We start from the raw sequence: 12675 nt of genomic DNA, 5'->3' as shown, positions 1-12675 counted from the left end.
ACGGCCAAAACTCAAAAATATCATTTTTCAAGATTACCTCCTTGACCACAACCCAATTTGAGTATGGAAAGCAAGCTGCAAGTGATGCATCAAATATCTTGGACAAGGTAAACGGCCAAAACCCAAAAATATCATTTTTCGAGATTACCTCCTTGACCACAACCCAATTTGAGTATGGAAAATATTTCGTTGAAGATTTAGAAGGATTATCAGTGCACTTTCATGAAAAACAAGACCTGGAGGCAATAATCAGCGCACGGAATAAATTGAAGGAAATAGAGCCCAGAGGGGGCTAGGCCGATTGGCCTGGACACCCCAGGCCAACTGGCCTGGGTGATTCTTCGCTTTGTCGCCTCTGAAATTTCGCGTGGAAGTCCCTCCAGAAGAAAAGAATAAATTTTACAGAAGACCAATGGATTTTGTGCCTACAACAGCAGTCCATCATTTTCCCTCTTGCATGCTCGAGGACAAGCATCGTCTAAGCATGGGGGAGAGTCATCTCATCGTCTCTGACTACTGCTGAGTAAGTATTGTGTTGCAAGAAGTTCTGAGAAGCAAAAAGAAAGAAAAAAAGGAAAGGAGAAAAAGGAAAGGAAAAGAAAGAAAAAAGGAAGGAAGGAAAGAAAGAAACATAAATAAAAGGAAAAAGGGAGAAAGAATAAAATGCTCCTCAGTTCTTTAAGCTTCATGAAAATTCCTAGTGCCATCAAGATTTATCCATACTCAATCTTCCAACAATGTGAAATCCAATTACGAGAACTTTATTTGTACCTCGCGATCACCCCTTTACCCTTACGTGTCCACCATCTAAATGTGTGCTCCCACTCCATAAGCATTATTTTCCATGGTCTTTTTGAAAAGTCTCAGTAAATCCATCAGAAATATTTCTTGTTTGGATAAATCTTGATTATAATATTTTTGCTAGTACTAACCTTCCCAAGCTCTAGATAAAGCCTTACACATATTTTATGAGTGATGGCAAGTTGAGAGTTCTAGCACAGGTTTGAGAGACTTGATGAGCTGAGAGTTCAATGGGCAGTTGCAATAAAGTTTAAATTGTTGATCTCGGTTTGGTTTCCTTTTGAAAAGTTTTATTGAAAATCTTCTAAGATTTGTTTAAAATTGAGAGCTTAAGAATTAATTCGTTGTGGGATGTTCTTTAATAATATCTACCCTCCATATTAGATAAGGCTAGTTACAACTTGAATATTAATTGAAAAATCTTATCAGAGCATTATGTTTTCTTGCGTATGATCAAGTGCGGGATTAAACACTAAAGGGCAATGCTGATTTCTATTGATGACTTACTCGAGGACGAGCAAGGTTTAAGCATGGGGCAATTGTTGACACTCGTTATTGACATAATTTTACCCCTATTTATCTTCAATAATGACATAAATTTGATACCTAAACTGTTGATCATACCCAATAAATTGGTCATTTTCACTTTGCCACATATTTTGGAGCACATTCTATTTTTGCATTAAATTGAGCTAAATTAGCATAAATTGGATAAAAGCATTGGACGAGCAATGAACTAGAGGAAGATGAAGACCAGGAGGCACAAAAAGGGCCCAAGTGGATCGGCCTGGTGTTCCTCAGGCCGATCGGTCTAGGGTCTTTTGACCCCCTCTCATGCTTGTTTTTGGTAGGTAAACCTCCAAGATTGCTTAGGGGATAAGTTTGCAAGGATATGGAAAGAGGAGCTCAGGATCAAAGAGGATCACGTGAAGGATCAAGCGGAGAATTGGAAAGACATCAAGGATCAACCTGAATCCAAAGCTATTGACATGCCAGACCCACATGCAAGTGAAAAGAAGACTCCAGAACACCCGAGGAGACTTGGGGATGAAGCAGGATGCGAGGGGCTAAATGAAAGGCCCAGGCCGGTCGGCCTGGGGGTTTGCTTTGTCCCCTCGCCTTCCAATTTTTTCCACAACCTCTCTGTACTATAAATACCCCCTTTTTCCATCGTGCTACGGGGATTGAGGTTGACATATTTGTGGAGAAGTTGAAGGAGCTCGAGGCACACCAATTTGAAGAACCGAGGGCCGTGCAGTTGTCTAGGGATTAGTGTAGCCAATCCCTAGCCGATGTGGGAATCTTGCGAGGAAGATCCACGTTAGAGTTCTTGAGCTAGGATCATCGAGATCAAGGTAGGAACCTGGTGGAGATCTGATGATGTACAATCATACATGGTGAAGTAATAGATGTATTCTTGTTCTTAGTGATCTAAGTGCCTCCTTCTATGGTTTTATGCTTTATCGAGTTTGCTTGCTTTTCAATATATGATCGATGATAGATTGCATAGGGTGTTCTTGTAGTCGTGGTGACTAGATTTGTATATTTGATCTACCGATGAGTATAACATGTTCTTATGACCGTGCCCTTAGACTACCTACGCTGATAGAGGTGATCGTGATAGGATGTGTCTTGTATAAGGTGGGGATTTTTGGGTGCCGGATCGGATGTGTAGATTTAAAGAGGCTTAAGATCATATTTGTGTTGCTTTGCTACCTTTTCTTGAAATTACAACATATGCATAGTCTAGGTTGCTCTAGATTGGTTACCTCTCCTTATCCATTTGTATATGCTAGATTAGATTTGAATCACCATCAACATAGAGTTCATACTAAAGATGCTAGTTAAAGTAGATCTTGTGTTATAAGTTCTTTGGAGTGATAAACCTTGGGGGAATACTCTGAGAGAAGAGCTACAACTGATCCATGCGCTTGCAGTTCACAATTAGTGTGCTAACAGCCATCAACATAGTGGTGGCGGGGTTCGACAGTGGAGGCGGGGCTAGCGAGGAGTGGCTGGCTTGGGCACCGCTGCAACACGGGGAGAGGGTGGCTAGGGGCCGCACGACGCTCTCGACTTCGACCTGGCCCGGCTCTAGGGGATAGAGCACGGCGACGGGTGGAGGTGGCATGGCACCGGTCCTATTCTGGTTAGAGGGAGTTTGGGATGGAGGAGTGGCGAGGAGGCAGGAAGGGGTGGGTGAGGCTATTTGTAGGTAGGTGGAGCAACGGCGAGGTCGGATAAGCTCAGGAGGATGAGCTCTCTCAAGTTTATCGGACCAAGAGGGGCGTTAATGGTGCTACGGCTATGGCGACGCATGTCGTGGGTGGATGAGGATGGGGAGGACCAGGGGAGGCATTCTATCGGGGGAGTTCTAGTGTGCTGGACGTAGTGGATAGCGGAGGTATAGGCGATGGTAGCGTGGAGTGGGGCGGGCGGGGGGGGGGGGGGATGGCTAGAGGGGTGAGCTCATGGGGCAGGGGGGACGAACAAGAGGAGGACGAGGATGGCGTGCAGGCTGTGAGAGCTGGGTCAACTTCTGGGCCTCGTGCACGTGCGTGCGTAAGTGGGAGGAGGCAAGGATAGGCCAAGCCGGTGGAGGTAGTGGGGTGGGAGTGAGGGACGACTTCGTCCCGGTTGGGGTTTAAGGGCTTTTCCACTTGTTCAAATTTGAGTAGGATTTGATGTATGTGCTTGAGATGAGTATAAGGATAGAATATTTTTGAAGTATAACTAGATGGTTAGCTCAAACATATGCATATGTACTTGTGGTCATTTATTTTTATGCATGATTTGAAATGCAAGGCTCTATGTTTAAATTTTCTTTGCAAATTTTAGTAAAATTTTTGGATGTCACAGGTGCTAACCCAAACTCACCCCTCCTGTGTGAATGTGGCAGCAAGTTCCACCTTGATGAGCTTCGGCACCCGCTGCTAGGAAAGGAAGGTCCTGAAACATGGTACCTGATATTAACCCTAACCCTTTTATGCGAATTGAGTGTAGCTCACCTGGTAAGCTAGGTTTCTTGTGGTGGAACCATCCCATCATGGTTCGAGTCCTCTACTCGGCACTGGTGATTGCATTTTTGTGGATTTTATTCCAAAATTTAACTGGTGCTATTCTTTTAGTGGTAGGCGACACGCCCGTCGACAGTGAGGCACAAATGGTGACTTTGTCAACCTCGATGATCTGCTAGCCAGTCTCTAAGATGTGCTCATAGGGTTTTTGTTGCGTGTGTGCATTCATAGGGTTGAGTGTGCGTACGTGTATTTGAGCGTCTGCATCTGTACTGTGTTTCGCAACTATTATTATTTTTATTGACAAAGTAGCATTATATTTTTAGGAGTTGTCGGTGAGCCAGCACTTTAAGTTCCTTTTTGTTATAGCTCCAGGTTTAAGATCCATTTTGGATCTGTAGCTTGTAGACGAAATCACATTGGTTTAAGTTTTCCCTTAGTATAAATTATAAACATAATGGTTCATCTAAAACTATCCACAGCTCCAAATTTGCAGTTTTTCGAACTACAAATACCTTAATTACATTACATGCTCTCAGCCATTGAGGCGGGCCTATACATAGACCTTGTTGGATTTGGTGGGTGCATTGCAATCCGACTAATAATCAAACCTGTGCAGCACTAATTATATAACTTTATTTATTTCTCCGTTGAGTTTTAAGCAACTGGCCCATTTAATATATCTCCAATTGTGTACCCTTTTGTTTGCGTTTGGCGGGTTGGGCTGCTCATGGCCAGCAGCGCTTGGCGTAGTGTTGTGGCTAGCTATGCCAAGGAAGCCAGGCACACAGTCCGTGGTGGTGGCCGCGATGATCGGGTTCGGCCCTCAAAGCGACGGGATATGATGTACGCGCGGTCGAGGGTAGCGGTCGTCTGGCACGCATATTGGCGTCTCCCTAGCTAACACGCTTCTTTGAAACGTAACGCTGAGCTCTCCGTGCATACGATTGCAGGTGTTTGCGGCCAGGTGCTTTTGGTCGAGTGTCCTTGTCGAGCTTTGCATGGAAAGCATGCATGAATGGACTGATGGAGTCCTGTGAAGTTGTTGGATCGTACGTGAGTTAATATTTGCATGTAGATGCATCAGTATAGGCATTACCCTATAGCTTGTTGTCTGGTTCTTGCAGCCAGATGAGCACGTAGCAGAACGGCGAGGTAGACGCCGACTAGCTATATCATCTAATTGAATAACTTAGTTATTCCAAGTTCTTGGCAATAATAACGCACGTAATCACTCTTGATTCTTCATACCACCTGAAGCCTGCAGGTGCATCAACATTATTAACTGGTGTACGTGCATGAATTGGGGAGCAGCGTAGCGCAGTTTGCAAAAGCTCAAAGGGCCGTAAATCAGGTGTACATGATCGACCTCAATCTATACCCAACCAGAAAAGTTTACAGAGCCAAGTTCAGTATATGCAAGACAAATAGCTTTATTCATACTTTTACTTGGCAAGTTTTACGTCGGTATCACGAATCAAAAGACGAGAACGAAGGACCTCACTTTGTAACTTGTATAAAAGAAGGATCTTTGAAGACATTGCAGATTCAAGCTTCTATTATGCATGTTTATTCCAAAGTTTTGCTCAGGGTAGCAGAATCAACAAAACCCTGCCGCAAAAATAGGATAATGGCGATAAAAAAAATCAGCCAAAAGTACATCTTATGGCATCAATATTACATGCCCCCCTACACATTCCATCATCTTGTTTTTACATCTGGCAGGAGATGATTTCACATTTACAAAGGCTAAAACCGAGTGCTCAATCAAACCTCAAGGAAGTTAAGGCACAGGAACAGAAGTAAATATCGCACTCCAGCAATACCATATATAATATTATAACCAGTTCCTAGAACATGGTTTGATGCATAGTTCCGTGGAGGCAAAGGAATCAGCTCAAGAACTTCTGTAGATGTCACATACAAATATAATGAAACCAAATATTGTGCATGCATGGGTTGCATTTATTTCATATGACTTGTTACATTGCACTAACTTTTCTCAAGTGTGCGTACTCATGCATAACTCACTTCATGGCATGCCAAGTGGGACTCTGAGGAAATCCACCTCATACAGCCCGTCGCCTCTGGCGTGCGCTCTACCGACGACCGTGCCCGCAGCGCTACTGATGACACAGGCGCCACGGCCGAACCCGACGCAGTAATCGAGCCCGGCAAGTTGCCCGACGGAGACAAGGTTGGTGCAAAGGCGGGGAACGTAATACACGTCAGGAAGGACCACGTCATCCGTTACCACGTCGCCGCGGCCGCAGACGGGCATGGGCGTCCCATCTGCCGCATGAACACAGAGGCCATCGTTCTCGACATCCACCAGGTTGCTGAATAGATCGCGTTTCCAAGTCGCGTGATGTGCTGCGCCGGTTGCGACGAACCATTCACCTGATCTCTTTTCCTCCTCAATGGTATCACGTTCGGCGACGCAGGAATTCGGGTCACTGGCAATAGACCATAACAGCAGCAAATGAGTTATCTGTTAGCATGATCCTCCCCGGCTACAACCATGGCTAACTTTATTTTTTGATTTTATACCAATACTCTAAGATATTGAAACTAGGGGCAAGTGTAACCCCTCGCTCTCCAAAACCAAATTATTACCTACCCCTTTCTCGTACACAAAGCACCACATTTTATACTTTCACCTTCGCTTCATATAAAAAAAGTTAATGCAAATATACGGTGGTTAGAGGATAAAGGCTTATAAGTTTGATCTCCACTTACTCAATTAGCAATGTGGTACTACATATGTGTGCATATTTGAATTGAACGAGGTGTCATAGTGACAATGGGTTCCTGCACGGACAACCCACATGTCACATCCTGAAATCCATTAAAAAAATAATTAAATAATGATTTTCTCATAATTTTTAATTTTTTCCAACAGTTATTTCCTTTACAGGAAATTTAGTATAGGAAAATAATTGTTTATTTTTTAAATTAAATAAAGTTGTTTTTTATGTGCATTCGTGCCGATGCATTTTGGTGTTTCATGAGTGCAAATGTTTTAAAAATGTGTCTAGATAACGATTAGGTTATTCCGAGAATATACCAAAAATTTCCAATTTTTTGGAGGCTCTAGAATCCTTTTCACAAGCTCTAAGTATTTTATATGGACTCCTCGCATCCCAAACTATCTCTAGGATTTTTGGGATTTTTGAAGTATTTTTTATGAATTAAATGAATTATCTGGATTTCTGATTTTTTCTTTCACGGGAATTATTTCTGAAAAAAAGAAAATCTAAATCTTTTGCTACCGGGCCGAGCCCATGGGGCTGACCCACTCCAACCAGCCTAGCTAGGGCCATTCGGGCCTAGCGGCCGCTGCATGTTCCAAGCCGAGCGCGGCACGCCTCAGCCCGCACGCCTATAAGTAGTGCCGCCCGAGCCCCTACAGTCTCCGCTGCTGCCGTCGCCTCCTTGCCTTGTACCCTCGCCGCCAACCGCGCATCAGCGCCAGCCGTGGCTGCTTCCGCGCAACCTACTGCACGCCACCTTCACCAGCCGCTGTCGCCGCCCACACAGCATACTAGCCGAGCCGCCGCCGCAGCCATCCTACACCGCTGCCCTGGCCTGTCCACTACCCTTCTTCGGGTACAATATATGCTATCCTCTCCCAACAAATATGATCGCCGATACAAAATAAATAGCTCAACAACCTCAAGATCTAAATGTTATATATGTGCATTACTATAAAATCACTGGCTCATTAACGCATGAAAACTCCTGCACAGTCTAGCAATTTTAAGTGACAATCACTAAAAATCATGGATAAATATGGGGGCATGTAGATAATGAAATTTCTTAATTATTTGCACTGTCTCTCCCTCTAATTTATTTTATATTCTAACACCACAGATAGTTTTTCTCCGTGTCTTTAGTTTAGTTATCAGTCACTTTATATACTTTTCCATCCTTACAGTTTTTTCCTTTGGCATTGCACCTTTATGTGTATTTGGCATGCGTTTAATTGAAGCCTTACCTTGATCTATGTGTTTAACGTGCAAATATCAGGGAAAGCGCCTTCAGTACCGGTTGCTAACCCCCTTAATATTAGTTGTGCAACCGGTACTACTATTTCGGTACTAAAGGTCAAATAACCGTTACTAAAGAGGTATTAAAATATAAAAAAATCCCACCGGCCCGAGCCACACTCCACCGGCCCGACCACCCGAGCCGCACCCCGCCGCCACCCCATCCGCACAGCCCCACATCCCGCCAACTACTAGCGAGCCCGGTTCTCACAACTGCTGCTCCATCCACCAGATCCCGCCGCCGCTGCCGGATCCCGCCGTGCCAAGCCTGCTAGCCACCGCCGCTCCGTCGCCACTGCCACCCCCAGATCTCGTCACCACCGCCACCCCCGGATCTCGTCGCTATCGTTGTCGGATCTTGTTGCCGCCGCTCCATCCGCCGAATCCGGCCGCTGCCGCCCTATCATGCTGAGCCCGCTAGCCGCCGCCGCTCCTCGCCTTAGGCACGAGGTGATGGGCGAGCGGAGGTGGGAGGAGAGGGGAGGCTGGGGAGGGAGGGAGGGAGGAAGAGCCAGTGCAGATGTGGTTTGCACGGGGGAGGGTCGAGAATAAGGCTACCCCTTTAGTACCGGGTGGAGGCTTCACCCGGTACCGGGTGAAGCCTTCACCTGGTACTAAAGGTCATAGGCACACTAGTACTAATGTGTGACCTTTAGTACCGGGTGAAACCTCCACCCTGTACTAAAGTGGGTCACGGGGGCTCCTCGGGGACTAGCCGTTAGGCCCAGTACCAGACCAAAATGCAACCGGTATACCGAACCTCGGGACCAATGCTGAGTGTTGCAGTAGTTTATATATGTTCAATACTTTCTACATATATGTATACTGGGTATGCATGTGAACACTCATGCATACGTAGTTAGCTTTTTCTATGTTCACAGCTGGTAGAAGTGGCTAATTCAGAAACATATATAGAACAATACTTTTGAATAGTTTACTTCACAGAGGTAGACAATTTTGATGCGTATTTAGATGTTGTTTTAAGTTATTTTTAGTAATGGTATATGTTGGTAATCTATATATGTGAAGATTATAGGATTACTTCAAATTATTTTATAACAATACTTATGGTAATTTATTTAGAGAGTTACTCTAAATAATTTATAATGACACGAGTGAGGGATTTAAAAAAATATAAAATAGACCCAACAGGTATTATTCTCAACTATAATTAGATTCAACCAAACTGATGTCCGGATGCTTCTTAATTATCCTATAAGAATTTCTAGACCTATCATTTCATTTTAAATGCTTGTCGTGAGGATTAACATGGAGGCTTAAAAGGAGTCTCCAACTAGTAAGGGCAAGATATAGAAAAACTGGTAGTTCATTAGCACAAGGTGTTTTGTTCATTAGCAGAAGATTACCAGTAAGTTCTACTTTGAAATGACTTTGCATTGTATACCTTTTGATTGGAGTCCAAACGCTGGGGAACGGATGGAAAAGGTTGAAATGTGTAATAAAAAAACACCTACCTTTGATTTTCGGCTTCATCGTCGGTAAGCATATTTGCCATTGGAGCGCGCGTTGTCGCTTCTGACGAATTCGTTGCTGCGGCCCTATAAGAGCGTGGTTTGTCACTTTGTTCATCTGTCAGGTTATGTTGATGCACAGATAGTGCTGCAGCCAACGTAAGGCCATTGAAATCAAGCACAAGGTCCACTGAATCCATGTTCGGAGCAGTAATATCATAAGCCAGCAAAGGTTTCATTTCAGTGATGATGCTGATGGCAGCCAGGATGAGGATATCATGCACAGCTCGTTGTGTTGATGAAACAGTACTGCTCGTAGCCTTGGTGGATTTGCCGGTTTCCAGACAGCTTAAAACTATTTGATTCAATCTCTTTATTTGTTTAGAAGATGACTCAAACTTCCACGTGGTCCACCACTCTTGACATATGACCTATCAAATTAAAGCATGAAGTATGGTATATATTGGGAAAATTATAGTATTACTGTATTAGTTGTCAAGATTGTCAAGTGATCCATAACGATATGATTTTGTCTAAAATGATAAGGACAGAGAATTTTCTTACAATCTCATAGAATTCTTCGGGAGACATTTCAGATATTTTGGAGCAGACCGCTTCTACCATCAGTAGCAACATGAGGTGTGCCAGACCCGTGCTTCTTCCTTCTTTCTTGGTTTCTTCCACAAATTTGATGCCACCATCACCATCATCCCCAAAACCACAGCTTCTCATCTTTCGTGCTTGTTGTCCTTGTTCTCCCTCTGCGATTTTTGGCACCATATTGGCAGGTTTAAAATCAATATGACAAAACCCCTCATGGAGGTATGTCAGACCCGTGTAAATCCCCTTATTACCTATATTGAAGCGTGTCTGCAAGTCAAGTTTATCTGTGTTGCAACAAAAAGATAATAATTATCTCAATATGTGGATTTCAAGTATGACTCCTAACTTTATAGATAGTTTTTTTGAAACAACTTCATAGCTAGTTATTCTACATGCTGGAAACCATAACTCCAGGAAGATACTTACAAAGATTTGCCTTCTGCATATACTCAAAGCAGAGTAAGGTATCCATCTTGTCAAGTGCAACCTCCACCTTTCCCCCTACCATAACGCAATAACAAAAAGGATAAGGCCTATTTGTTCCATTGTACTGCATAATTTTTTTTTTCGAATTGACAAAGATGGATCCATACTCTTTTTAACGGTTCCCGTGCGAATGAATTCAGGGCCCTTTACTGCAGGAACCGAAGCTGTGGGAGAAAGTGAAACGTTCAGATATTCCTGTGGAGCCGGGGCAGGCAGAGCCACCGCAACGGAGAACCTGTCACGGCAGTCAGCCACCTCCTGGAGTCGCTTCTTCATGTCCTTGATGGCGACGGCGATGGTGTGGCGCGCCTTGCTCTTTTTGAGCAAGTCGGCAATATTCTTGTGGAGACGTTTCAGCAGGCCATCCTTCTTCTCAACTGGGTCAGCCACCTCGATGAGGCAGGTGTCGAGAATGTCCTCCATGTCGTAGGATGCCTCCCAGACCTCGCTAGCCCAGAGCCGGACTTGTGGATCCAGCTGCTCTGGCGGCACCTCGCCCACCCTGCTGGCTACATCTCGATTGTGAGTAGTTGTGATTACTCTACTTCTAGTGTCATTGTTAACCAAAGCTGATTTGATTATGTTCCAAGTTGTTATGTCCCATACATCGTCAATAACGATGAAGTCCCTAGCAACATGACAATATAGATCAATACCCAAAGTTGATAAACCGTTGACCATGTACAAAAGAAAAGTAGAGTGACAAAGTATAGAATAAAATCTTAAGGAGGTACTAATTTGATGTGATATGCTTGTCATCTAGCTAAGAGCATTAGTGGCTACTAATGAATGCATACCTCTTGTTTTGGAGGAATTTTTGGAGTTCTCCAATGAGCAGGAATTGGTCCTTTAAGTTGAGGATGGGAGAGTATTCTTTTTTGTCGAGAAGGTACAATATGTTGCTGAAAACTTGCGGTGTCCGACCAATGGGAACAAAGGCTCCACAATCATATTGCGATTGAAGCTCATGGTAAACCGCCTTGGCAAGAGTCGTCTTGCCCAGTCCCCCAACTCCAACAACAGAAACTATCTTCATCTCTCTGCTGCTGCTGCCAGAGACGTCAGAATCTGCATCGCCGTGAGACGCCGGCAGAAGCATGGCTTTTCTTTTCTTTTCTTTTCTTTCGAGATCAGGCTGAAGCATGGCTATGAGCTCCGCTCTCGCATTGTCGATGCCGATGAGCTGCGCCGCTTCTTTGTGCATGTCCGCAAGGCGAGGATCCGGCTTCGTCGCCGGGGCAGGCAGAGCCACCGCAACGGAGAACCTGTCACGGCGGTCAGCCACCTCCTGGAGTCGCTTCTTCGTGTCCTCGCTGGCGACGGCGATGGTGTGAAGCGCCTTCCTCTTTTTATTGAGCAAGTCGGCAATATTCTTCTGGAGACGTTTCAGCAGGCCATCCTTCTTTTCAGCTGGGTCAGCCACCTCGATGAGGCAGGTGTCGAGGATGTCCTCCTCCCTTGTCTTCTTCTCCATGAACACCGCCTTCAATATATACTTCCAGGTTTCAGCATCTTCAAAGCTGTGGGAGAAAATGAAACATTCAGATGTTCTCCATATCAAAGGGAAAAGAAGCCACCGACAGGTCTTCACATCATTCACTTCACTTAGCACCGCGGATATCTTGAGTACATCTAACGTACGACATCAGAATCTCTATGAAATCAGAGCAGCGTGCTGGCTGCTGAGTCGCCAGTTAGCACACCTGTTGAGATGAGCTGATAATACAGCTATAACTACCGATCCCCTTTATTTCTCTGCTCTGACGGCTGCTTTGGCTCTCGAGTGATTATATTTTCAGCAAATATTTTGTTTTCAACAAATAAATCCGGTTCAACTGTAGTTAAATTTTACCATCGAGGCTTAAAACTGATGAATAATCTCTACTTTTCTTAGGACTAATGAATAATCTCTAGGACGCCTTATGTATCCCAAGACCGAAGCTAATCCCACAGTATATGCAGATGGCTGTGATGCGCGTTTGCCTTCTTTGCAAAACAGACATATTTCGCATGGATCTAACTCTGCAAATGGAAGAAATTAAGCTGCAAAAGGGAGAGCAAGGCAGAGATATCGTACCGTTTGAGAGAAGCTTCAACAGGGGGATCAATTAACCACGCGGCGGCGTCCATGGCACTGATCTGGCTTGGAAACTCTGGCTGATGATACGCGGGCTTAATAGCGACTTCCATGGCTTCCTTTGGGCGTGGTGCAAGGGGAAAGTGTTCGGAAGGCACAACCGTGGGGTT

General features: G+C 44.5%; 1 protein-coding gene across 3 annotated transcripts; it reads right to left on the bottom strand.

The window, feature by feature from the left end:
• Window positions 1-5617: 5617 nt before the first annotated feature.
• LOC117866242 (uncharacterized) lies at window positions 5618-12666 on the bottom strand. Of its 3 annotated transcripts, XM_034750400.2 has the most exons (8): window positions 12506-12666; window positions 11226-11948; window positions 10536-11056; window positions 10369-10443; window positions 10194-10226; window positions 9904-10100; window positions 9343-9770; window positions 5618-6274 (listed from the first exon to the last, which is right to left on the bottom strand). In XM_034750400.2, the coding sequence occupies exons 1-8, from the start codon at window positions 12616-12618 to the stop codon at window positions 5851-5853; spliced, it is 2514 nt and encodes an 837-aa protein (XP_034606291.1). In that variant the 5' UTR covers window positions 12619-12666; the 3' UTR covers window positions 5618-5850. The 3 variants fall into 3 exon arrangements, with proteins under 3 accessions (XP_034606291.1, XP_034606290.1, XP_034606292.1); XM_034750399.2 differs by lacking the exon at window positions 10194-10226 and having other exon boundaries at window positions 9904-10193; XM_034750401.2 differs by lacking the exon at window positions 10194-10226 and having other exon boundaries at window positions 9904-10193; window positions 10536-10930.
• Between the last annotated feature and the right edge of the window lie 9 nt (window positions 12667-12675).

The sequence above is a fragment of the Setaria viridis genome, chromosome 8, assembly GCF_005286985.2.
Source record: "Setaria viridis chromosome 8, Setaria_viridis_v4.0, whole genome shotgun sequence".
Classification (NCBI taxonomy): Eukaryota; Viridiplantae; Streptophyta; class Magnoliopsida; order Poales; family Poaceae; genus Setaria; species Setaria viridis.
This window is presented reverse-complemented; position numbering and strand designations above follow the sequence as displayed.